The sequence below is a fragment of the Haliotis cracherodii genome, unplaced genomic scaffold (assembly GCF_022045235.1).
Source record: "Haliotis cracherodii isolate W230 unplaced genomic scaffold, xgHalCrac1.p SCAF_8, whole genome shotgun sequence".
Taxonomy (NCBI): domain Eukaryota; kingdom Metazoa; phylum Mollusca; class Gastropoda; order Lepetellida; family Haliotidae; genus Haliotis; species Haliotis cracherodii.
Window position 1 is genome coordinate 23,226,770 of NW_027266341.1, and position 27,356 is coordinate 23,254,125.

At 41.0% G+C, this 27,356-nt stretch overlaps 1 protein-coding gene across 5 annotated transcripts in view; it reads right to left on the minus strand.

Moving 5' to 3' along the window:
- Nucleotides 1-6,346: 6,346 nt before the first annotated feature.
- LOC139449330 (microtubule-associated tumor suppressor candidate 2 homolog) overlaps nt 6,347-27,356 on the minus strand; it is a 167,510-nt gene continuing 146,500 nt past the window's right edge. For all 5 annotated transcript variants that reach the window (XM_071230641.1, XM_071230642.1, XM_071230639.1 and 2 more), the window contains 5 exons: nt 18,375-18,448; nt 13,550-13,648; nt 12,425-12,544; nt 11,446-11,543; nt 6,347-10,495 (listed from right to left, as the gene is read on the minus strand). In XM_071230641.1, the coding sequence (XP_071086742.1) occupies nt 9,766-10,495; nt 11,446-11,543; nt 12,425-12,544; nt 13,550-13,648; nt 18,375-18,448 (1,121 nt within the window). In that variant the 3' untranslated portion in view covers nt 6,347-9,765. The remainder of the gene's footprint in view (nt 10,496-11,445; nt 11,544-12,424; nt 12,545-13,549; nt 13,649-18,374; nt 18,449-27,356) is intronic.

The window sequence follows — 27,356 nt, forward strand, 5'->3', positions numbered from 1 at the left end:
CCAACTACACCCTCACCTCCCACAGAGTGGTCACACACATCCTCACTTCTCACAGAAAGATCACACCTACACCCTCACCTCAAACAGAACGATCACACGTACACCCTCACCTCTCACAGAGGGATCACATCACCACCCTCACCTCAAACAGGCAATCACATCTACAACCTCACCTCTCACGAAACGATCACACCTACACCCTCTCCTCACACAGAACGATCACACCTACACCCTCACCTCTCACAGAGGGATCACACCTACACCCTCACCTCTCACGGAGGGATCACACCTACACCCACACCTATCACAGAGTGATCACACCTACACCCTCACCTCTCACAGAGGGATCACACCTACACCCTCACCTCTCACAGAGGGATCACACCTACACCCTCACCTCTCACAGAACGATCACACGTACACCCTCACCTCTCACAGAGGGATCACATCACCACCCTCACCTCAAACAGGCAATCACATCTACAACCTCACCTCTCACGAAACGATCACACCTACACCCTCACCTCTCACGGAGTGGTCACACCTACACCCTCACCTCTCACGGAGTGGTCACACCGACATCCTCACCTGTCACAGACTGAGGATATCTACACCCTCACCTCTCACAGAGATATCACACCTACACCCTCACCTCTCACGGAGTGGTCACACCTACACCCTCACCTCTCAAGGAGTGGTCACATCGACATCTTCACCTGTCACAGACTGAGCACATCTACACCCTCACCTCTCACGGAGATATCACACCTACACCCTCACCTCTCACGGAGTGGTCACACCTACACCCTCACCTCTCAAGGAGTGGTCACACCGACACCCTCACCTGTCACAGACTGAGCACATCTACACCCTCACCTCTCACAGAGACATCACACCTACACCCTCACCTCTCACGGAGTGGTCACACCTACACCCTCACCTCTCAAGGAGTGGTCACACCGACACCCTCACCTGTCACAGACTGAGGACATCTACACCCTCACCTCTCACAGAGATATCACACCTACACCCTCACCTCTCACGGAGTGGTCACACCTACACCCTCACCTCTCACAGAGTGGTCACACCGACACCCTCACCTCAAACAGAACGATCCAACTACACCCTCACCTCCCACAGAGTGGTCACACACACACCTTCACTTCTCAAAGAACGATCACACCTACACCTACACCCTTACCTCTCACAGAACGATCACACCGACACCCTCCCTCACCTGTCACAGAGATATCACATCTACACCCTCACCTCTCACGGAGGGATCACACCTACAATCTCACCTCTCACGGAGGGATCACACCGACACCCTCACCTGTCACAGACTGAGCACATCTACAATCCTCACTATTACCGGATGACCACGCCTGTTACATACACTTATCGATATCACAGAATGATCAGAGGGGTACGGGTGGGCCAGTCGTCTTAGGCGCCGCAGTTCGCTGAGCAGAGTTGCGTCCCTTGGGCATGCCAGAAACTTTGTGGGTTTGAATCCTGCTTCGTCCTGATAATGTTTCAACTACTATATCGTGCTAGTGGGTTTCGCCAGAGTGGTAAACGTCAGACCTGTATCCTTTTGCATTGCCTTCTACATTAAGCTGACTTGCCCTGATATAACTAGAATACTGTTCAAAAGCGGTGTGAAAGGCAACTTACTCACTCACTCAGAACACGGTAATAGCTATGCTTAACCCTATCATAGGAGTGCGTGAGTGAATGGGATGGATTTGGTTGAGTGAGTGGAATTTCGAGTGAGTGAGTGAGTGAGTGAGTGAGTGAGTGAGTGAGTGAGGTAGTGAGTGAGGAAGTGAGTGAGTGAGTGAGTGAGGGAGGGAGGGAGGGAGGGAGGGAGGGAGTGAGTGAGTGAGTGAGTGAGTGAGTGAGTGAGGGAGCTCCACGGCTTCAACCACCAAGCCTACCAAAACACATAGTCATATCTCTACCACTACATACCATCAGAAACCGGACACATGCATACACAGTTAAGAAAGATCTTCTGTACAAATGTCACAAACAAAGATAATGGCCGCTTGTCTTGCTTCAGACGCTAATAGCTTAATATACATTGTTACATCGCGCGATACTAAAAACGCACAAGAAAATTAATCCTCTGTGGAATCAGCTTACTATGTGGGTCGTTCTTCGGCAACGACTTTATGAAGACTCCCGAGTGAATAGCAGGGACATACGAGGGACTTTGGGCTGACATTACTTGGTCATTAACGTAAGTCGTTATTAATGTTAGGGGATTGGGGGCAGCCGAAATGCCAGGGACTACATGCGGAGTCGTGTCCTCAACTCATCTGTACTTCGCAGAGCGACTGCTTTGTTCGGTTATGTGATGGTTTTAAAAACTCATTATCCGCTTTTAGTGGAGCCCGTGTTTTGTAAATGTACTCATGGTCTGAACCGTGATGCACAGAAGGGCTTTATCAAGTCTTTTACAGGCGCTTCGTAAAGTTTGGGCGACATGGGGTCAATGACAATCAGGCATTTATGATTCAGTATTTGTTTGGTTGGTTGGTTGGCGGTCGGTAAATAATCGAGTCTGGACCAGACATGCAAGTGATTGATATCATGAGCATCGGTCTACGCAATTAGGATACGATGACATGCATCAACCAAGTCAGTGAGCCTAACCACCCGATCCCGTTAGTCGCTTCTCACGACAAGCATAGTCGCCTGAGCATGGGTTGCTGAAGACCTGTTCTAACCCGGGTCTGCACGGGTTTAAGATTCAGTAAGTGAGTTTGATGTTTGTGTGTGGGGGGAGGGGGGGAGAGAGGAGGAACCCGACATGAAGTCCACAAGCGGGGCTATGGTTTTGATAGACCTAGAAACGTAAGCAGGGAGACCAGCTTCAGTAGTGAAATTCGTGAGAATGGTTTTAACGCCCCTTTTAGCAATTTTGTATCATAAGACACCTACATTTGACCTCAAACCTTGTGTCTCTTTGGTGAATCAAATCCGGGTCATCGATGTGACGAGCAACAAGGCTCCGACATATCGACCCTTCAGTTGAAGAGCTCATGAGTAAAACCGTTAAGGAACGTTCAGCTTCATCTCATAAATACTTTGTTTTTTTTGTTTTTTTGTTTCTTGACTAACGCCGCAATCAGCAATATACTAGCTATGTGACGGTGGTCTGTAGATAATCGAGTCTGGAACAGACAATGCAGGGATTGACATCATGAGCATCGATTTACGCGTTTTGCATACGATGACCTGCATCAACCAAGTCAGCAAATCTGACCACCCGATCCCGTCAGTCGTCTCTTATCGGTTGCATTGTTTGCAGAAGACTAATTCGAACCCAGATCTTCACAGGTGCTCATTAATAGTGTAACGCGGGATGGTAGAACACAATTGTTTGATGTATACATCTACAAAGTAGCAAGAGCGGATACAGTTGTTTGGGAAATTGCGTTCAAAAAAGCAATTTGGGTTTGGTAGTCGAGTTATTTTCGTTGAAAATATCACCAGTTGCAATGTGTTTACATTAAGTGTGTACCTGATTACCTGTGAACCTCTCAAGTATATAAATGTTTACTCTGTTCCAAAATGGGGTTAGTGTGCATTCCCACACACGAGTGCGGTTACTAGGACATGTACAGTGCTGATCAGGAGTAAATGATACCCGTGGGATGAAATTACCTAAACTAATTTAATAGTGGTATCATTAAAGGTGAGATGAGGCGAAATGGGGTTTTTATGTCACGTTCAAGGCTATTGTACTTCTATAGTGACGTGCATGCACGTGTGTGTGTGCGTGCGTGCGTGTGTGTGTACTAATCGGGGACAATTGACAGTTTTAATGTGCCATGCCGCAGTTTAAAATTAATACCCAGGCTCAGTATACTGACTCCGAGTCGACCAGTCCTTGTTTTGATCCCTTAAAGCCTAGCGCCAGGCAGGGTAACATAAAGTACCATATTTAAACGTTTTCTCGTTATGACGCGGCCGGGGATCAAACCACCGACCTTCCGCCCTCCCTTAAGACGCGGAGTTATCACCCAAGGAACCGACTCAGGAACCATAAAATTCAGATGTCTTTAGAGCGAGTGAATATGGCTTTAGCATTTTACGACGCTTTTAGCAGTATTCCAGCAATATCACACATTGTACCCATGCAGGGAATCGAACCCGACCTTCGGCGTGACGACCAAACGCTTTAACCACTAGGCTACCATACCGCCCAGATAGCTTCAGAAGTTTGTGCAGGGTTGAATAATTTCCTGAAGCTATCCTTAACTAATGCAAAAGACATGTAGGATGACAGTATATCTTCGGTAGATACTTACATTGACAAGGAATGCTATTGCTGGGTGTCGTACCTTTAACAAATAACTCCGTGGGGATTCCGGGAATAGATTTGGTCCACAGCAACCTATGCTGGTCTTAAGAGGCGACTGATGCGGTGGTCAGGCTCGGTGAATTGGTTGATGGCATGTCATCGTCACCAGATCGTGATCGTTGCACTCAATATCAATCATTCGATTGTCTGGTCCAGATTCGATTATCTACAGGCCGCTGTCATATGGCTGAAATATAACTGTATGCGGCGCAAAACATACAAACGCACGCGCACGCGCACACACCATTTTTATTCAGTGATATTACAGGATGGCAGCTTGTGGAAGAAAAGCGACGCGAGTCGTAAATGTTTACCACTTTGATGAAATCTATGCGCACGGGCATGGTACTGACAAACCAATCGGAGCTAATCTGGAACTGGCAACGCAACTCTTGGTCAGGCAATACAGGGGTGGATGAAATCTTATCAAAGAAATTGTGAAATTATTTCCAGAGATTTAAAAACAAGAAGCATAGGTATCACGTATCACTAACAAAAAAATATTGGGTCGTTGTATGGTTGAAATATTGCATGTTGTAGTTGTCGTAGTAGTAGGTGTGTGGTGCGGATGGGTGTGTGTGTGTGTGGTGGGATTGAAACCCAAAAAGTTCATACTCGTGCTCTATGATCCAGTTGCAGGATAACACGAGTTACCCCCCTTTACACTGACGAGAGAAGTGTTATAAAATCCCATGGACTGTCATGATTGGATCACACGTTATTAATCTCCTCTTCAGGAGATATCGCTCAGCTAAGATCAAGCCATATCGCTTAGTACGTACTGTTTATTCATATACAAAATTAATGATAGTAAAATGTGGTATTTGTTTTCAGTGTGATATGATTTCTTCCATTAAAGAGGGAATAAAATGTTCAGAACCTCCTTCCTTGGGTGCTTCCATTGTCACTAGAAATATGTAACACAATGTGAGCAGTTTAGTTTAGGCGAGGTGAAATGGGGTTTAACGTTGTGACCAAGATTATTGCACTTATATAGCGACATGCTCAATGTGTCAGGAATTTCCAAAGAGACGCAATTAGTAGATGATTACAACTGATGTGAGTCACTAGAATGAGTAAGGAGCTGTCAGATCAAGGTTACAGTCAGGGCATATCAGTCGTGGCATCACTGGGTCATCCGTGTCCATATCTGACGATGACATGGGGTGAAATGAGGTTTAATGTCGTGGTCAAGATTATTGCACTTATTTTGAGACGTGTGTGCTTGCATTTGGGTGTCTGCTTGTATTAGCACTAGCCTACTGAGATACCATGCCACAGTTTAACATGAATACCCCACTCAGACACAGTATACTGTCTCGAGCCAACAAGTCCTTGTTTTATCCCCTTGATGCCGAACACCAGACAGGGCAACAACAAGTACCATCTTTTAACATCTTTTGGTTTGAAGCACCTGTGGATTGAACCCCAGAACTTCCACTCTCCAGGCAGACAATCTTCTACCAAACCATGGCCTAGGTTTGTTCAGAGTGAGTGTGTGAGTGGGTGAGCGAGTTGGATTTAACGCTGCTTTTAACAGTATTCCAGTTACATCACGGCGTGTCAGCTTAATGTGGGAGGAAAGCCTCAAGTGATTCTGGTCTCAAACGTTTGCCACTTCGGTGAAACCCACGGGTTTGGTGCTGACAAACCTAGAAACATAATAAGGGCAAATGGGGATTCGAACCCACAATCATAGGTTTCTGGCGTGCCCAAGGGACAAAACTCTGCACAGCAAATCACAGCACTTTAGACGACTTGGCCATCCATGCCCCCCTTGTTCAGAGTGAGTGTGGTGATGACAATTAGTGAGGATATGTTATCTAAGCCCATGGTCAGCAGATCCTTGCAGAAGTAAGGGGCACAACTCTGCACACTTGTGCGATTCTCCATAGACCACTACATGCAACAACCAATACCTCCAATGTTTATATGAACAGACATAACAAGATGAATATTATGTCATAATGTTTAATCGACAGAATGCTGCCTGCTGGCTAGAGATCATATTATTACATCTTCATACTCATATTATCATGCACAACACCAGACAAAGATGATGCTTGTGACAGTGCTAACATTTACAACCAATCAGATTTGTGCATCACTAACATTTGACCAAACAGGTCATAGCAGGACTGATATCTGACCAATCAAGTGAGGCAGATCTAAACATTCAATAAGCTTTCCACCAATCAGGTCAGTCTAAATTCTTAACCAATGGTCATTGCAGAATCTGGACCAATTACTTGTTAGTTTTACATCAGATGTGTGGTTTACACAACAGCCCAAATAGTTTAGACAAATCACAACTGACAATCAGCAATAAATTGAAAATCGAAAATCATAATTCTTATCAATACAGCAAATGTCTGTTAAAACAAACAATAGGAGTAGAGTGAGTAAGTATGGTTTAATGCCGCTTTTAGCAATATCCCAGCAATACCATGGCAGGGGATACCAGAAATGGGCTTCACACATTTTAACCATGTGGGGAATCAAACCCTGGTCTTGGACGTGACAAGAGAACGCTTTAACCACTAGGCTACCCCTCCACCCCAGTGGAATGATGAGGATCCTGCACTCACATCAGAGAAGGGTATTCTAGCTCTCACATAATACTAAGGTGAGAAATCCTGATTTTTCTGAACACTGAAAGACCATGTTGATATAATCAACTTCAATGTTTTATAAAAAAAGGAAATAACACCGTGCTCATACAATGTGTGGTTCATCCTCTTTAACCATGGACTAATGTGTAAGCCATATTCCATGGATCTGCCATATCACTTTATATCTCAATTTCAATAACAGACATATGATATATTGATTGAACTATAGCCATAAAACATTTGTTACCAACCACTCATTTCAGTACTTTCCATCAAGAGAATGTGTCGTCATAAAATGCCACTTTTATTTACTTAGAAATTGTTGAAGAATGTACAAATATTGACAAACAAATTTTGATTATCAGTTCATGTAAAACAGAATATAAATAGCACATGATTCCAATATGTCACAAAAATCTGTGCCATACAATATTTTGAAATAGGATTTGTAAAAGGAAAATTTCATTATCATTATGAATAATCTGTCTTGGACAATTTTGGGGAAATTTAGGATAAATAGCTTGTTTGCTGGCTAAGGGAAAACCCTGGTAGGCCAATACAATTAATTTTCTTATTTTCAAACAAGTAATCTCCTAATTTTGCTAAAGTATGATAAAATGAATTAAAATGTTGTAATTCAAAATATTGGTATTTCTTCAAAACATATTTTTGCTTTTTATTTTTTGTTAAAAGTTGTGGTGTGTCCATACATATTTATTCTTGCCTCCTACCCTTAAATGTGTGCATATTGACCAAAGAAAACTGTTGAACAAGCAAATTCATTGTGCGGGCTTAATGATTGAAGATGGTTCTCATTCTATTAAACAAATAGAATTACAACTACAACTTCACTCTAATGCTCTCTCAGACTCTGCTACTGCCTCGTCTTGAAGAGGATAATAACAGGACCCCCTAACACAAAATTGTCTTAGCACTTACATATTTGTAAACAATGGTTTAATGAACAAACAAACAACCTGACTGTAACCTTCATGTCGCACACAAATACATACATCAAATCAAACGTGTCTACAACTTGTACGCTGTATTAATACACCATGGATGAAAACTGCAATTTAATTGCAAATGAACTACAGCAAATCATGATCACTTAAATTTATCAAGTAGTTGCCATGACCCGCAATATGAAATTTGGTGGCAGTGTAATCAACTTATTTACAACTAACACTGAAAACCAATTAATTTTGCATACAATTTTAAATTCATATCAATTTTGAAACTATTTGTCAACACATTAATTTGCATATGAACAAGTTATGAAAACTTATTACAAGTTTGAGATTGTATTAACAATCGCATAAATGGCCTATTCTACACACACCCATCAAACACAGGAAATTGATATGTCAACGAAAAAGTGGAAACGTAGTGACCTATACAATATTATGATATGAATATAAAGAGTCTGAATTTACCGACACATTACAACAGTAGAGCTCAATACAAATTTAATTTCTCAAATCTATTGCTGAATAGATTCACTATGCACTTCACTGACCCTACTGTCCTACGTCCCATGTGGAGTTAACTCCCTTAGATCATGTCATTTTAAAAACTACACTGACTAGTGATTTTTGTCACATTCAGCACACAATGTTTGAATTAATGAAAAAAATCATGACAAATAATTTATATGAATTTACCATGATTTCCTCTGTAACATATTGACAAAAGCAGGTGTGTGACAATATTCAACAGAACTCTATCACTTAGCTGGTAAACACATCCAATATGAGGTAGAGATGGGGAGAAAGTACTAGAAAGAGGTTGTTAAATGCAAGAAGGTAAAATATGCCAATTGAATAGAAATGCTTCATCCCCTAATTTCAATGCATCAGCACAATCCAACCATGAGTTTACCCAAATCATATCTTTCAGAACTTTCATGGTTCATTGACAATTAATACATGGTAGTATACGGAAAAGTTGAATTTCATTAAGGCAAAGGCAAATACATCAGAATCATAAGAAAGTTTGAAATATGCTCAAATCAATTTTCAAATTGTACATCGATTTTCATGACAAGGTATTATGAAAAAGAACATGGTAACATTTAGAGTTTTGAACAGCCATGCGCCCCAAACATGGGCAATTTGAAAACAAGACTGCACTTTAAGAGACACCAAAACATGTTAACATGGTCAAGGTTTCATAAATACAAAGTTTACACCACAGTAATATTCTACAGATTAACTTTTATATCTTCTTCTACATAGCTTATTTTAATCTGAACCACAGTAAGCTGCTATCACTACATCAAATATTGCACAAATCACGTACATACAGTACAATAGTCAAATAGATATTATACAATTAGTAGTTGTAATTTAAATATTCGAATAGATGGAATGACATAAAATCTGTACTTCAACACTCTAGAGACATACTGACATATTCCATTCGAATTTCATTGAAGACAAACTCACAATCCTATGGCCATCGTTGGATATTTTCAAATACTTTGCACACTGGATATATCAAACAAACACCTTTATTTCTAAGACTTCCAATATTTAGGAGCCATTCGTAAATCATTTCAAATTTGACATTCAGCTGATGTCTAAGAGTTACCTCCCTTTCCTTGCCTTGACATGATCAGAGTTTTCAGGCAAAAGTGGTCTTAATAAGTGGTTTTCATAATTCATAATCACGACATTGACACGAGACTGAGAAATATCAACAGTTGAAAGACTTATATTTCAGGATTTCATTCATTCACTGAAGCACCTCTCAATGAACACAGTTATCTCCCCTTGCTCACGCATTCGATTCCACCTCATCCTTTACTGCTTCATTCTTCTCTTTCTCTTCAATCACAGCGAAAACTTCGGGTTCAACTTCTGATTCTGGTGGCAACACGACTGACACTGAGATTTCATGTCCATTTGTAACTATTCCGGAAGATTCAAAATCGCCAAAAATGTCTGAATCTGTCATAGATTGTGTCATAGATTGTGTCATTGACTGAGTCATAGAATGAGACATAGACTGTGAGACAGAATAGGAACTTGAGTCAGCTGGTGAACTTGTCGCTGGGGAGACAGTATACGAAAGTTCCCCTGGGGCAGATTGAGTCATAACTTTCGGGGGCGAATTTTCAAAACTACTCGGAGAAAGACGCTTAGCTTGTGGGCTAGCTGATGGGGAAGACTTCTCCTTCTCTAACAAAAATGTTGCTGAGCGGCGTTTCAATTTTCGATCGAAGGAATCGTCTCCCATGGATGATGCAGATTTGTGTGACCGACGACATGGTGAGTCATTCTCGCTGGTAATCGGTGACAAGCCTTTCCTTATTGGATCAGGTGAGCTGCACTCGCTGCGAGGCGGCGACCTACTCAGCTGGCGGCGATACAAGCTCTCGGTGGAGCCAAAGTCTTGCTGGTCCACCTTCCACATAAGCTGTTCATAGTCCATGGACAGCCGCTTGTTGGCCTTGCTCTCCTTGTCATACTTCCGCATCAGGTTCTGGCATTTCTCATGGAGTTGTCTGCCAAACAAATACGTTGTTATAGTCACAAGGAGAGTAGTTTCAGAGTCAACAGTTTTGCTTGTTTGTTTGTTTGTTTGGGGTTTTTTAACGCCTCACTCAGCAATATTCCAGCGATATGACGGCAGTCTGTAAATAGTCAAGTCTGGACCAGACAATCCAGAGATTGACATCATCGATCAACGCAATTGGGATGCATGAACCAAGTCTGCGAGCCTCACCAAACGATCCCGTTAGTTGCCTTTTATGGCAAGCATAGTCGCCTTTAACGGCAGGCATGGGTTGCTGAAGACCTATTCTACCCTGGATCTTCATGGGGTCAGAGTCAACAGTTTACATGGCTATAAATGATCGTTTCACAGATCAATATTGTGAAAATATGCCACATCAACATTATCGTATCAAGATATTAAAGTGTCTAAAGCTTATGTGTGCCTATGATGCCCATGAATGAATGAGTTGGGACTTTATGATGCTTTAACAGTACCTCAGCTCTGTCACGATATATCAGCTCAATGTTGGAAGGAAGTCAAATCACTGAGTGATACAATGGTGCTGACTGAACCAAGATCATAATAAGGAACGAGGGAGTGAGTTGGGTTTAACACCATTTTAAGCAATATTCCAGCTATATATAATGGCAGGGGTAACCAGAAAAAGGTTTACACATTGTACCCATGTGGGGAATCAAAACTAGGCCTTCAAGCGTGACAAGCGAACGCTTTAACCACTAGGCTACCCCATCGCCTCTCAAAATAGGGATATCTGGGAATGAAACCCACACAACTTCTCGCAGGTAAATGAAGCAGCTCTGCACAGCATTTTGCAAAATTAGTTTTAGTGGGTTTAGTGTCACTGTGAATAGCGATTCAATCATAAAGAAAACAACCAGGTTGAGACGGCACTCCTACAGAGGATACAAAGGTTTGAAATTCTTCAAATGGAGTTACTTTTCATGGTCTGTCTTGATATTGATGATGGCCTCGAGGTTCTCAGACTTCTTTTGAAGTGAGTCTATCCTCTCTTTGGCGATCGGGAGCTCCTCCAGCTGGAACACAGAGTAAGTGAGGGGTTTAGGTTTAATGCCATTGTGATCAGTACTTGTACTTTCTCTCTCCAATCTGCGTACCCTTCCATCCCTGAGCAATCACCTGCTCCCCTCCCACTCAAGTTCCCTACCATCCATGAGCAAGCACCTGCTCCCCTCCCTCCCACTCATGTCCCTAGTGTCCGTGAGAAAGCCTCTGTTACCCTCCCACCCATGTACCCTTCCATCCCTGAGCAAGCACCTGCTCCCCTCCCACACATGTCCCCAGTGTCCGTGAGAAAGCCCCTGCTCCCCTCCCACCCATGTACCCTTCCATCCCTGAGCAAACACCATCTCCCCTCCCACCCATGTACCCTTCAATCCACTCCACTAACATTTAGTCGATGAAATCTTATATTGCACAATATTCTTCTCGCCTCTAAAATTAAACAAATGATGTTCCTGCTGATTTCATGTGGAAGAGAGCTAGCTAGAGCTGGCTAGATTTGCTTTTGTATACATATCTAGATGTATGTCATGGTGCAGGACTACCTTCCATCCCTGCGAAAGCCCTTGCTCCCCTCCCACCAATGTACCCTTCCATCCCTGAGCAAGCACCAGCTCCCCTCCCACCAATGTACCCTTCCATCCCTGAGCAAGCACCTGCTCCCCTCCCACCCAAGTACCCTTCCATCCCCGAGCAAGCACCTGCTCCCCTCCCACCAATGTACCCTTCCATCCCTGAGCAAGCACCTGCTCCCCTCCCACCAATGTACCCTTCCATCCCTGAGACAGCCTCTGGTCCCCTCCCACCCATGTCACTAGTCCCTGAGCAAGCACCTGCTCAACTCCAAACCTTGTCATATTATGTTAAGCCCAGGTCCCTGTTCATCCCACCCTACCTGTTTCTCCAGCTCCATGTTCTGTTTGCGAAGTTTTTGGACCTCTTGGTTTCGCATCTCAATCACCAGCTTTAGACTCTCGATCTCTGCTGGCAGGTTGCGGAATGGCTGTAGGGCAAGCTAGTAACAAATACGAAACACAAGCTTACTACACTGTAAGTACTTGATTAAAAATAAAAGGCACTGGGAAAATTGTGATCAAAAGTAGAAAGTGAGTGATAACTGGGCACCCATTCTGACCCAGAATCCCAATAGTGAAACCAGCATGGGTACTGGAGACCTATTCTGACCCAGAATTACCACAGGGAGACAAGCATCGTGAACTTGGGATCTATTCTGACCCAGAATACCAATAGGGAGACAAGCATGGGGAACTGGGGACCTATTCTGACCCAGAATCACCACAGGAAGACAATTAAGGATGGGGAACTGAGGATCTATTCTGACCCAGAATCTCAATAGGGAGACAAGCATGGGGAACTGGGGACCTATTCTGACCCAGAATCCCTACAGGAAGACAAGCATGGGGAACTGGGGACCTATTCTGACCCAGAATCCCTACAGGAAGCCAAGCATGGGGAACTGGGGATCTATTCTGACCCAGAATCCCAATAGGGAAACCAGCATAGGGAACCGGGGACCTATTCTGACCCAGAATCACCACAGGAAGACAATTAAGGATGGGGAACTGAGGATCTATTCTGACACAGAATCCCAATAGGGAGACAAGCATGGGGAACCGGGGATCTATTCTTATCCAGAATCCCAATAGAGAGACAAGCATGGGGAACTGGGGATCTATTCTGACCCCCAATCCCAATAGGGACTCCAGCATGGGTACTGGAGACCTTTTCTGACCCAGAATCCCAATAGGGACTCCAGCATGGCTACTGGGGATCTATTCTGACCCAGAATCCCAATAGGGAGACAAGCATGGGGAACTGGGGACCTATTCTGACCCAGAATCCAAATAGGGAGACAAGCATGGGGAACTGGGGACCTATTCTGACCCAGAATCCAAATAGGGAGACAAGCATGGGGAACTGGGGATTTATTCTGACCCAGAATCCCCAAGCATGGGGAAGGTTTGGTTTGTTCACAACATGATGATGGGGCAGGTTGTACCTGGAGTTTGACATCTGAGTCTCGGAGCAGGGCCTCCTCACTTATCTTGGCTCTCAGTCGGAAGTCCTCACACTCACCCCTCAGAGTCTCAACCTTCTCCTGGAACAAGGAGGATCGTCAGGGTAAAATGTCATCAGTAGGCACTAATATAAGTTACATAACATAACTAAATGGATAAATAGTCCTAATATTCATGAACAAAAACAACTTGAAAATTTTACTTATCATGTCACGCTTTTTTATGTCTAGGTTTACCAACACTCAAGAAGGGAACAAACATTTAAAACAAATGCGAGTTTAACACCACTTTGAACAGTAGTCAAGGGTGTATGTGTGTTGGGGGTGGGTTAACACATTATACCCATATGGGGAATCAAACCCAGGTCTCCAGCTTGAAAAGCAAATGCATTAACCAGGAAGCCACCACAACATATCCTCAAAACTTTTTGTTTATTTGTTTGTTTGTTTGTTTGTTGTTAAACGCTGCACTCAGCAAAATTCCAGTTATATGACTGCGGTCCAGACCAGACAATCCAGTGGTTGACATCATGAGCCTCAATCCACACAATTGGGATATGATAACATGCATCAACCAAGTCAGCGAGCCTGACCATTCAATCCTGTTAGTCGCCTCTTACTAAACTCTTACAATTCATTCATAATATCTTATAAGAGTTTATTTAACAGTCATCCAAAAATTTCATATTTGAGCAGCTCATGCAACCTTTGACATTGGTTGATGCATGTTGAATTTGGACATGATCAAGAAAGACAGAGGAAATTGAATGAGTGACTGAACCAGGTACTAGACACCTGCATTATTTCAGCGACTTATCATTGACCAAATCTGATGGTGAAGTAGTGAACACTTCACTAAACAAACCAGTGGTTGATAGTGTGAGCAATGTTTATGTGACCAACTCACATAACGTTACAATGGTGCAGTTGAGCATGGGAACAGTTGACAATATGTCTCCCTGGCATTTATCAATCCAACCATATCCAACAGTCAGTGACAGCACTTTACTCCATTTTGTTTAATGACAAGTTTGCTGCAAAGTCAGGTTAAGTGAGGAAGGAAAAATACTGTCTTAAATACAAAAGGGTTCCAATGGCATTTCTGAATTATTAAGATGATTTGGTTGGTTTGTTGTTTAACGCCGCACTCAGCAATATTCCAGCTATATGACAGCTATATGACGGCGGTCTGCAAATGATCGAGTCTGGACCAGACAATCCAGTGATTGACATCATGAACATCGATCCACACAATTGGGATTGATGACATGCATCGAGCCTGACCACCCGATCCTGTTAGTTGCCTTTTACGACAAGCATAGTCGCCTTTTACGACAAGCATAGTCGCCTTTTACAGCAAGCATGGGTTGCTGAAGACCTATTCTACCCCGGATCTTTTAAGATGAAGTCTGTAGATGTTAGTTCACCGTATTCGCTATTAGCCTATGGTATAAAAGCAGGTCTATGATGTTATAAATATATTACATAATGATAAATACATGAGTGAGTAAGTTAGGTTTTATGTCACTTTAACTAGCATCTTTGTTGTATCAGCATATATTACTAGTTCACCACAAGAATACAGGTGTTATGCTGACAGACCAAAGATCATAATCAGGGCTAATCTTGGGATTCAAACCCATGACCAGCAGACCTGACATGGCACCTTAGATGACAAGCATCCCCTTATGTGATCTATGAGTCAGCATATGGCATAAGCTTCAGTTAGTTTGTTGTTTATAGCTGATCTCAGCAGTATTCCAGCTGTATGACAGCGGCATGTTATGAGATTGATATTGTGAGCAACGATCCATGGCTTTAGGGTACGATGACATGCAATCAACCAAGTCACTGAGCCTGACCACCTGATCCATTTAACTGCCTCTAATGACCAATAGGGTTATTGTAAAAGCATCAGCATATATGGTATAAATGTTAAGGTCCATGTGTAAAATAACTGAAATACTTACTTTCACAATTTACAAATGCGTTAAAAATATTTCAGTCATTTTACAAATTGATTGAAAAATATGTCCATTCATTTTATAATGATAACAAATTCCAAATATTTTGACGTTGAATTGCATCACCAAGTGACTGAAAATGATTGGATTAAAAGATAAAAAGAGTCATAAGGAGATGACATATCCCCTGTTCTGGTGCAACTCAGAAATGGAGTTTGCCTACTTCTATCCACTTTTGGTTCATTGTCATTGGATAACTTCTGTTCAGTTAAGAAATAATGTTGTTTCATCATCCCAAATCATCAAAAGGCACCAATTCACCACAAGACTGATCTGTATACCAAGTTTCATCTAGAAATATTTAACAGTTTCGGAGTTTGATCTGCTCCAGAAAGGAACACTACCCTCATTTTCAGTCCAACTTATATAATTGCCTCTATGTGACAAGGGTAATCTTGTGATATTTCACAGCATCTGGTACATAATGAGCAATAAATCAGGTGTACATCTCCCCTGACGGCTGTGTGTTTACACACTGATATATCTCATAATATCAGTCCATTAAAGTGTCAGAACATTTACATAGCACCAGTTGTTCCATGCAAGTACACACTCATGCTATTCGCAACAATTAGGGACTTCCAGAAAAAGAAAAAATTAAGGGACATGGAGTTCCTCTAGTTGCCGGACTGCTTCCTAGGTCCGAATAAAAGTACTACGCTCTAACATAAACCCACAGTAAGTTATAATAAAAACACTAAGTATTGAGTGTAAGTTAAACACGTGTGTTGCTTTTCGAAGCCAGAGAAATGAGGACGAGATCTCGTTTTCTCTCGCGAGATAACGTTAAAAGGCTTATACTTCCGGAAGTTAGAGAAACATTGTATTTAGACCTTATTTCAGTTTACGAAATAAAATTAGGGACTTACAGATTTGCTAAGTGAGATATTTATAGTAAGCACCGTAGCATCTCCAACACATAGACACAGCCACTAGTCTGTTAATTTAGAGGTACATGGTGTTTCCTCCCCATTCTAGTTATGAAACAAACTACTTGTCTGATATTATCTGCAGACTAGATAGATATGACCGGTGGGGACTATCCCTGTAATGGGCCGGGATGAGAGTTGTCTTCATTGCCGCCAGATGTTGGCAAATCAGCAAAGATATTTTGTATCTCGTACAAGTAACCTTGACTGTTGATAGCTGTACAAGTAACCATGACTGTTAATAGCTATATGTATACCAAAGTTAATCATGGAACATAATAATAAAGTTTCAAACAAGGGGCTCACTGAAAAAGGTTATCATTTATTGAGGGCAGAGAATGAGGTATCTATTATTTCATGTTTAAGTATGTTGAACAATGAGATTTTAAAGGAGAGAGAAAAAGAAATTTTGGTATCCTTTAAGGAAATATTCCATCCAACATGAGGCAAGATGTTAGTCTAGATAGTATGCCTGCTTGTACCAGTGTTATGTTTGTCCTTGTTTAAGCCTCTAAATGCCGAGCTCCAGGCAAAGTAACAAGTACCATATTTTACATTTAACAGACCGGCTTTTCGTGCCGACACACTTACCACTACACCACAGAGGCAGTACTATTCAACATTAGATAGGGTCTTTCCTGTCAGTCCAGGCAAGGACTGAATGTAACTGGCAGCGGAGAGTGGTGTTGTCATACCAACCAGTTTTGTCATAGAACTCACATATTTAAAGGGTTTGTTCAAATATAATAGTTCCAGAAGCTGTTACCTTAAAGTGAGTTATGTAATGGGTCAAAATATGTCAGTATCCCTATGAATGCTGAGTGGTATGTACTATTATTACAAACATTTTGATAAATATCAGAACTTGTATGAAAAGCTTCTGTAGTTTAGTTGACTGCATTTGTTTGCCTCTAATTTGAAAAAAATCTTATTCCATCTGCTTCTAACTGCCTAGTTTGTTGATACTAGTGTGGTGAAATATACTGAACAAACAATGTTACGGATCTTGAATATTTTGGGGGATATTTTATAAAATTGCTCAGTGTTCACTACAACAAAATATCAACCAAAATATTCATGATCCCCTAACTTTTTTTATTCAGTATAGGATATTACTATTAGAGTACTGTCTATGTTTGTTAGTATGCTGTATATTGTTTTATCCATATACTTAAAATCACCATACTTTATTCTGAAAATAAAAGCATTAATTGACAACAGTTTCATAAAATGTCCTGATGCATCACAACACTAAAGACTAGAGGAGCGATACATTATTTATCACATACCAAATTTGTCACACACTAAAGTACATGAGATATAACAGTAATAAAACAATGGTTAAAGTAAGCGCTTATCACACAAGTACTGTATTCCTTGAGACAAACTTCAGGTGTGGCCACTTTATAATCAGCAGGCTTACAGATAAGATATTTTCGTCATTAATTTGCAGTAAAGCATGAGAATGTGTCCGAGAGATAATAGTTTATTCTTACAAGTGGGCAAACTTCCAGGAACAAATGCCAAGAATTCCAGTCATATACGTCACGTTCATGAGTGAGTGAGTGAATCTAGTTTAAAGCAGTCACAGCAATACTTCAGCAGATTCTGAGTTGCAGGGATTTTTTTGGTGTTTGATAGCTTCGATTTGCTTCGAACTGTATATCTATAACAATATCTGGTATTATTACTGAAACCATGAATGCAACAGTGAGTTTTATTGTGATACACAGATGCTGTTGTTGTTTCCTATACACCATGATAGAGAATGTTTATCTGGACTATATGACATCAAAATGATTGCTAAAAGAATGATCCCATATCCCTCAGAATAAGAGAGAAAAAAGTTCTTACCCCAAGTGTCATCTTGATGCTCTCAAAGCGGTGTGTGATATCCTCAAGCTTGTCCCTGTGTTGCTTGTGCAACTCTGAAACGACAAAAGATATATTCTTAGTCAATAATATGACACATATATTATTGTTATCCCTTTAATGCTGAGTGCCAGCCAGGGTAAAACAAGTACCATCTTTTAACGTCTTTTGGTATGAAATGGAGGGGGATCGAACGACCTACTGAAGCAGCCATGCAAGAGATTTAAGATGGGATTCAACTTCAGTGCTTCTTTTCTGAGATCAGACACCTTGTCCACATCACCAAAGAAGCTGGGCAAGCTGAAAAGATGCTGCTGACAATCTGGAGTCCTGCTACACCCTCATTTTGGGGTGTACAGCAAGGTGTCCCCTATGTAAGAACATTTCCACGTACGTTGAGATATATCACCCTACATTGGATTATATCACCCTACTTTGGAATATATCACACTATGCTGAGTCATTTCACTGTGTATTGGGACATAACAACCTACTTTGTAATATATCACCATGTGTTGGGCTATATCACCCTATGTTGGGAAAATATAATATCAGTCTGTGTGTTAGGAAATACCACCCTGTGTTAGGATATACCACCCTGTGTTGGTATATACCGCCCTGTGTTGGGATATATTGCCCCTGTTGGGATATATTGCCCTGTTTGGGGATAGTTCGCCCTGTGTATGGATATACCACCCGGTGTATAGATAGATATACCACCCTGTGTTGGGATATATCACCCTGTGTGTGGATATATCACCCTGTGTTTGGTTATACCATCATGTGTATGGATATACCACCCTGTGTTGGGATATTATCACCCTTTGTTGGGATATATCATTCCATGTCTGGCTAAATCATCCTATGCAGGGCCCCCAAATTTCCCAGTTTATGCACTTGAATCAGTACCAGTGTATATTCAGCCGCCACATCATCCTGACATTTCCGATGATATCCTACCTATCAACCAGATGTCTATCTTCACAGGGATATAAACACACAGCAAATGTCAGCTATCTGCTTGTTATACAACACCCCACCTGGGCGATACCAGGAACATGGCACCTAATTGGTCTCTAGGCTCTAGCTAGTTATGGAAGGTTTACTTGTATGATCAAGTGGAAAGTTCATGTATGATAAGATTGATATGTTCATGGTGTAACGACCAAAGCTGTTAATAGCCTAAATTTATTACCGGGTTTTCAAATTCCACTATTTTTACCATTATCATCCTTCAAACCAAGTATCTGGTATTTACTGAATTAGTTTTGAAGTGAAAAATGCAATACTGCTGCTTTAAATTGTGTTACAAAACTTAAAAATAAAGACAAAATCCTGATAATGCTAGTGGCTTTTCAGCTGTCGTGCACACCTAATGTATTAATTGCAGCAAGGAAGCAAATGACTCCAAGAGTGAGTGAGTGAGTTGATTTTATTCCGTTTTGATCAGTATTTCAGCTGTTCACATGCATTGCAGCTTGAAGCAGAAAGAGAGACTGAATTGATGCAAGTCTTTGAGATTTACAACTTATGAAAACCCTCAAACATGGTTATGATGCAGACTGGAAACAATATCTGGGCAACTCTGAGATTGGAATCCATGATCATACGTTTCTGGTATTAGGCTTTAGGGATGTAACTCTCCACAGTAAATTGTGGTGCCACAGACAGCTGCCCCCCCCCCCCCATGCTCAACACCCCTGTGTGAGTGAGTTTGGGTAAACAATGATTATTACAATCATTACAGGTCAAAGGTCCAAAGATCATAGATGTTCACCACTTTGGTGACAGCCAACTGGTCATTAACAAACCAAGGATCATAATCAGGTCAAATCAGGGCAACTGACCAACAATCAGTTGATCCTGGTGTGGCTAAGGGGCACAACTCTGCACAGCACACTGCAGCTTCTTAGGCCAGTGAGCCATCCTTCACCAACTCAAAGTCAAAATGGTGAGGTTGTCCAAAGAGTAACCAAATAGTGCTGACAAGATTATTATAGAGATGAATTTGGGATTTGAACCCAGAACTGAGACTATCTGAGACAAAATTCTATACAGCTATGTTGCCAACAACTGGGCAACCCATGACTTGGACAAAGACATTTTTAATGGAACGGAGCGATCATGACTACAATGTGGGAGTGAATGAGTATGGTTTCACACCATTTTCAGCAACATTCTAGGAATATTAAGGTAGGGGACACCAGAAATGGGCTGCACACATTGTATCCATGTGGGGAATTGACCATGAGTATAGGGTGTGACGAGTGAACGCCTTGACCACTAAGGCTTCCAACTGACCCTCAGAACTTCAAAACAACAGTGAGTGAGTTGGGGTTTAACGCCGCTTTTAACAGTATTCCAGTTATATCACAGTGTGTCAGCTTAATGTGAGAGGAAAGCCCGAAGTGATGCAGGTCTCAGACGTTTACCACTTCGGTGAAACCCACGAGCACGGGTATGGTGCTGACAAACCTAGAAACATTCGAACCCATAATCATAGGTTTCTGGCGTGACCAAGGGACGCAACTCTGCACAGCGAATCGCAGCGCCTTAGACGACTGGGCCACCCGTGCCCCATGAAAAACAACAGGATCAAGGTAAGGTGAAGTGAAATGGGATTTAATAACGCTTGAAGATTTTCGCTCTTCTATTGCAACGTGCATGTGTGTGTGTGTTCAGCTGCTTGAATTAGTCGTGACTAATGCCAATTTTAAAGTGCTAGCCCACAGAGATACCATGCTGCAGTTTAGCATGAATACCCCACTCAGACACAGTGTATAGACTCCGAGCCGACCAGTCCTTGTTTTAGCCCCCTAATGCCAAGAGCCAGACAGGGTTACAACAAGTGCCATCTTATAACGTCTTTTGGTACGATGCGTCCGGGGACTGAACCCCGAACCTTCTGCTCTCAAGGCAGACTCACTATCACTTGACCACGGAGGCGGTCACCAAGAGAAAGACATAAACAGGAATTTATTTACTATTTCAAACACATTCTAGGACACTGGGTTAACTAGGACACAACATATATCCCTACTTAACCAGTAGACCAACTTTCATGCTCTATGAATAAACTTAAACAAGTTTTTCCACCTTATACCTGTGCTCAGCATGGGAGAAAATCTCTTGGGAGGCGATCACTCAGTCTGAATATTGTTTACCTCCGATCAACCTCTATTCATACACAACAGCAAAGCAACCATAGCAAGTAGAATAGGCCCCCATAATTGCGGGTAACACAACACTGACAGAGTGGCCGAGAGGTTTCAAATTAAGGGAGAAGTCATTATATAACTTTGACAGTGGGGATTATTCAATGGGATGTTTACATCTTGTTTTTATTCATATGAATAGTGGCACTGTTTTACAAAGGTGTGTCACGGATGATAGCGAATGTTTGAAATTCTTACTTCAAAAAATCTTTGAGAGTAAGGTGCTTAAAGCAGTTATACACTCAATACATTTAAGTTTTTTTTCCCCTTCACTAAAGAAGGACTTCATAAAATAAAAAAAACAATCAACTGTTTGTTTTCAGGTTAGTCTAGCCAGCACACTCGGCTGCCAAAACTTACTGTTTGTTCACTCCTCCCACCAGAAGTACAGCCACAAATGTGTCATCAAGTCCTTGATTAGAATATATTGCCAACCTAGTCAGGCAAGCACAACACAAATATGTCTCCAGTATCGAGCACTTCCCAGGATATACACTCACAGACAGCAAAATGCCTGTTAGGACGGAACCCTAATATTCTGGGCTGTTTTATTACTGTTTGGAATGTGTTCATAAACAGATGGAATAGAACTCAGTACCAGTTAGTAGTGGGACAATGCATCAGTGGATCGGTGGATGTGATATTTTACTTCTCGATACAAGTATCGATCACAATTACACACTAAGTAAATCGATTCTTACTAAAATGTAATCTTTAATAAATGTTACATCAAACACTAATTACAAGTGAAAATGAGAAGTGAAAACATACATATTTTCATCCATTGTGCCGTACTTGACACTCCCAACTACAAATCATCAGTGCGCCAGGTATTTGGTCATCCTGTCTATGAAAAAGGTGGCTTACGCACCACTGATAACAGCACATGCAAGTATCGTGATACATATCGGATTGTGAGCAAGATATCATGATACGTATTGGATCGCACAGTTGGTGTATCGTCCCAGCCCTAGTACCAATGATTTTTTAACCTGGATATTTGTTAATCTGGACATTTTAACTGTGATCTGTACCATCCCAGTTATCTGTGCTTTACTGCACAGAACCATAAAACAGGTAAAGTTCATTTCAAGACAAGCAATGTGGCAACATTTGGCCATATTAGGTCATATATATATTGCCTAAATAAGGCCATGGACTGCCAGTGTTAGGCCACATAATGCTTATATTATGTCCTATAACATAGCTACGTGATAAATCGCAAAGAGCAATGAAGAAAGAAGCATGGCTTATTTCTGGAGGTTTGAAAATGTGCTCACAACTTGGACAAAGTTACTTTTTAGAGGGAAGTGTCTGGTGAGTTGTTCCCCATAGATGTAGCTGGGCTACACAGATGAATGCATTGGCCGAACTATCGCATCCAAAAGTGGTAGAGATATGACAATCGGTATGAAGAGAAACAGTACAGATAATAGACATGAGGATTGTGAGAATATGTGGGAAAAACCCACTTGTTCATAAAATGGACTTGTCTGACATTGCCCATCATCATTATTAAAATTTAAGGTAGCTATTTTTAAAGCTTGTACATTTTATCAACATCCTTAAAGAGGCTTACATAATGTTGATATCTCATATAAGAAATAAAAGACTCATGGTTGTTGTTTATCAAAAATAAAACACTCCCACTTGTCGTTCATTTCTTAAATGTATTGCCAATATAATGCCACACTGCTGATATTGATTCTGCAAACCACCAAACTTGGTTAAATATAAAAGGGATTAGATGTAATATCAAGCCAAAAAATGTGATACATCATCTAAATGTTTTACTGTCCTTTTATTTGTGGTCATGCAGATGTGATGTTAGTGAGTGAGTGAATATGGTTTTACACCTCTTTTAGCAATATTCCAAGCAATATCACGGCGGGGGACACCAGAAATGGGATTCACACATTTTACTCATGTCGGGAATCGAACCTGGGCCGTCAGCATGACGAGCGAACGCTTTAACCATCAGACTACCCCACCCCCCAGATGTGACGTTAACTTTGACATATCATCATATTTGACTCCAGCTTATTACAACTTGTTCTTTTTTACCAAGCCATGTCTTGAAAGACTAGAGCCTGCTACACACAGGTGTGATTTACCTGAGATGCTCAGATTAAGAAGGTTCTAGAATATAAACATGTCGTCTCTTGTTCTCCCTGCAAAGTCACACCTGATACAACTTAGATATTCCAAGTTAGCCAGCCCACACAATCATTACAAACCCGGGAAGTCAATGTTGGTTTAACAGAAGCCTTATAATCACATTTTGCAGCCTGCATTGTCATGAAATAATTGTAACCAAACACACTGACATGGCTTGAGTTCAAATTTCAGATAAACTAGCAGGGCTTTAAAGACGTGGTTTATATTTGTGACATTACATAAACCGTTACTACATCATTAGGTTGGCACAAGAAGTAGCTGTTAATTGACAATTAATTATTAACTGGCTAGTTGCCATGTGTTGTTATTGTTATTGTTATTGTAAAGGAATCTGATAGTTACCATGGATACAGATGATTACTGACAGGAGTCTGATTACAGGAGTCAGGATTACAGAACAGGTTTAAACTATTCATGTGTTTGATATCAGACATAGCTCATTTCAGTCATTTGTCATAGGGTGACATCTGTATAAACTAAGGAATCTTTTTAACCAACATACAGTTGTGTTTGATTTTCTCGATTTCTTTTTGATTGAGCTTGATTTTTTTCCCTTCACATCCAAACAGGCTACATGTTCAGCCATTGATGTTTCAAGTTTCATATCAAGTGTGTATTGAGAAAATTTATGATTTTATAAATGAAAAATACGTATTCGACGTAATAAGGGCCCCGCTCTAATAAGCGCCCACGGCGATATTTGCTAATATATTGGCAAATGAACAATCCCAATTTGCACCCCTTCCGATTGATCAATGTACACAAGACTTATTTTTTCGCGAATAATACGCATTCTTGTGTTATATGCACCCTTAATTATGGGCAATAAAATTCTGGAAAAATATATCTGTCGTACATAAACATTTCAGGCTGTCAGCATAAACCGCGATATTTATCTTTCAACTAATAAGAACCCCCTATTTCTTATTTTGAGAGCGCCCTGGGCGCTTATTACGTCGAAGTATATAATCTGTTACAACAGTTTCTGACTTATAATCATTATTATTTCTATGGTTTAATTACTAGATGATAATGACCAGTATTGTTATGGGTTAAAAAATGGTAAAAAGTAGATAAAAGTCTTAGTCTAAGGCCTTTTTTATTTGTGACTGGAGGGGTGTGTGAATTTTTTAATTAGTCCTACTTGTTCAGGTGCCACTATGTGACAATACTTTTAAAAGAATTGTCAACTACCTTTCATAACACGAATGACATCCCGAAAGAAGGGCTTCCCATTGGCTGCAGCCATTCCACCTCTTACAACTGTCTCCCAAACACAGAAATCTCTCGCACTTCCTGCTTTGAATCCCAGAAATCACACAGAAGCAGAGGTCACAGCACTACTTTCAAGACAATCTGGAACTACTTTTTAAAAGCATCCTCTTCCACTGACCCCGTGACCCACATGCAAGATGTGGCATTCAGAGAGTCAGAAAACACTTTGGTGAATCTTTTCCTGGAAATACGTGTCTTTGAGAATCCTCCTGTTCAAACAATCCTTCTGTTTTTCTTTGATATCAGTGTCTGTTTTTAGAGCTATCTGGTCGTCTGCTCTTTCTTGAATGCATTTTTAACAACTCAGAGGGTGAATCTTCACTGCAGCTGTTTTACTGGCTATCAAGTATACAAGCTTTCAGCGAAAACTTCTTCAAGATGGGATGTAAGTTATCTGGGATACACCACCAAAGCAGCATGTGTTATTCAAGTGATATAACCATGAACCAGTTGACTTCCTACATCAGATGAGCAGAGCCTTAATTTTTTCAATATCACCATTAAACTGATAATCATCAACTCTATTATTAGTCTTTTCCTGAATCTGCTGTTGATTGAGTCCTGGTGTGATCTTTATCAACTGGTATGATTTTTAAAAAACAATTACTGAATGACTTTGTTGCGATAACATTGAACATGAAATGTCATATGTAAGGGAAAATTGACTGGCAAGAAATTGGATTCAAGAAGCCAGATAATAAACAAATACTTTCTTTTTTCTTTAAAGCTGTTCGTAATACAAAAGACTGTGTGAGAAAGGTTTAATATACCACTAGATTACTAAGAAGAATATGATCAGTTATGTAATATGAAATTCCACGGAAATTCTTTTTCAAATTGTGACTAAAATATAAGAAACTGTAAGCTGCACTACTCAGTTGAACCGTGAGAACTGTACTGATTCACAAATATATGATAATCCAGATGTGACTTCGTCCAGCAAGGCAAAGCCGACAACAGTCCCAAAGCTCTGCACTGCTCCAATATCACACTGTATACAGTCCAAGCCACAGCAAACAAACACACATTCCTCCGCACATCTACTGAATTATATAACTCTACATTACACCAAAAATACCTCTGGATTCCAAACAGAATCACCATCTTGCTGTCAAATCCAAACCTCCATATGTCAAACTGTAGTCAATCCAAACAGTCTGCATTTCCCAAACTCCACACACTGTCATATAAGCAGACGCAAGAAGCAGACGTCAATCTTTCCAATTGGAAGGCAGAAGATACAGTTTCCTCTTTGAAGGAAAGCTCAGTCTGTAGAAGATCTCGTTTCACCTGGGAGTACCTTCACTGCCCCCCTGTCAGCGAAACTACTGAGTGATACGAGCTTTATCCACCACCTTCAATATAGGTCTATATCTCCTGGGCTCAATACGGGTCTATACACACTGCCGCTATTCATGTCTATATCTACTCTACCCTGTTCCTTTGAATTGACTGAACAATCACCTACATTCCTTCACTGTGTATTAAAAGAATTTGATCATGTTAAAAGTAAAGAACATAAGTATACAACACAGAATGGGCTTCGTTGGTGACTCTTTTCATATGGGATTAGGATGGGCTATATCATTGTTGAGTTGGCTGTAATTAAGTGGTTGAATAATTTACACCATTCAACAAAGGGGCAAGATTGGGATGAGATCTGTCTATCATAGTAATCTCTGGCACTGATGCACTGTGTGATACAGATTTAGAATGAGGTGTTATAAGAGGGTTATGTATACTTTGTGATTTAAGGTGTAATAACAACAATATCTCCGGATGATCAAATATTGATATTGTCAAAGGTTAGCAGACGATAATCAGAATGAGACATGCGAAGTCAGCATGTGTATATTTTATTCACGCAGAGAAAATTTGAGGGAGCTATCTGCAGGTCAGACATATCGATTCTGAACAGTTGCCAACTGAGTAAATTTCAGAGAGATAAATAACAGGCATTTAAGCAATGTAAACAACTAACTTTATGTTTATCAGACAAGAAAACAAAATGTTCACAAACAGACAATTGACCTTTGTTTGTTTAATGTTGTTTAATGCCACACCTAGCAATATACGTGATATATGATGTCCATCTGTAAATAATCGAGTCTGGGAAAGACATTCCAGTGGTTGACATCACGAGCGTCAATCTATGCAATTGGGATACAATGACATGTATGAACCAAGTCAGTGAGTCTAACCACCCGATCCTGTTAGTCGCCTATTACAACAAGCATGGGTTGCTGAAGACTAATTCTAAACCATATTTTCACAGGTCTGACCATTGTAAAAATCT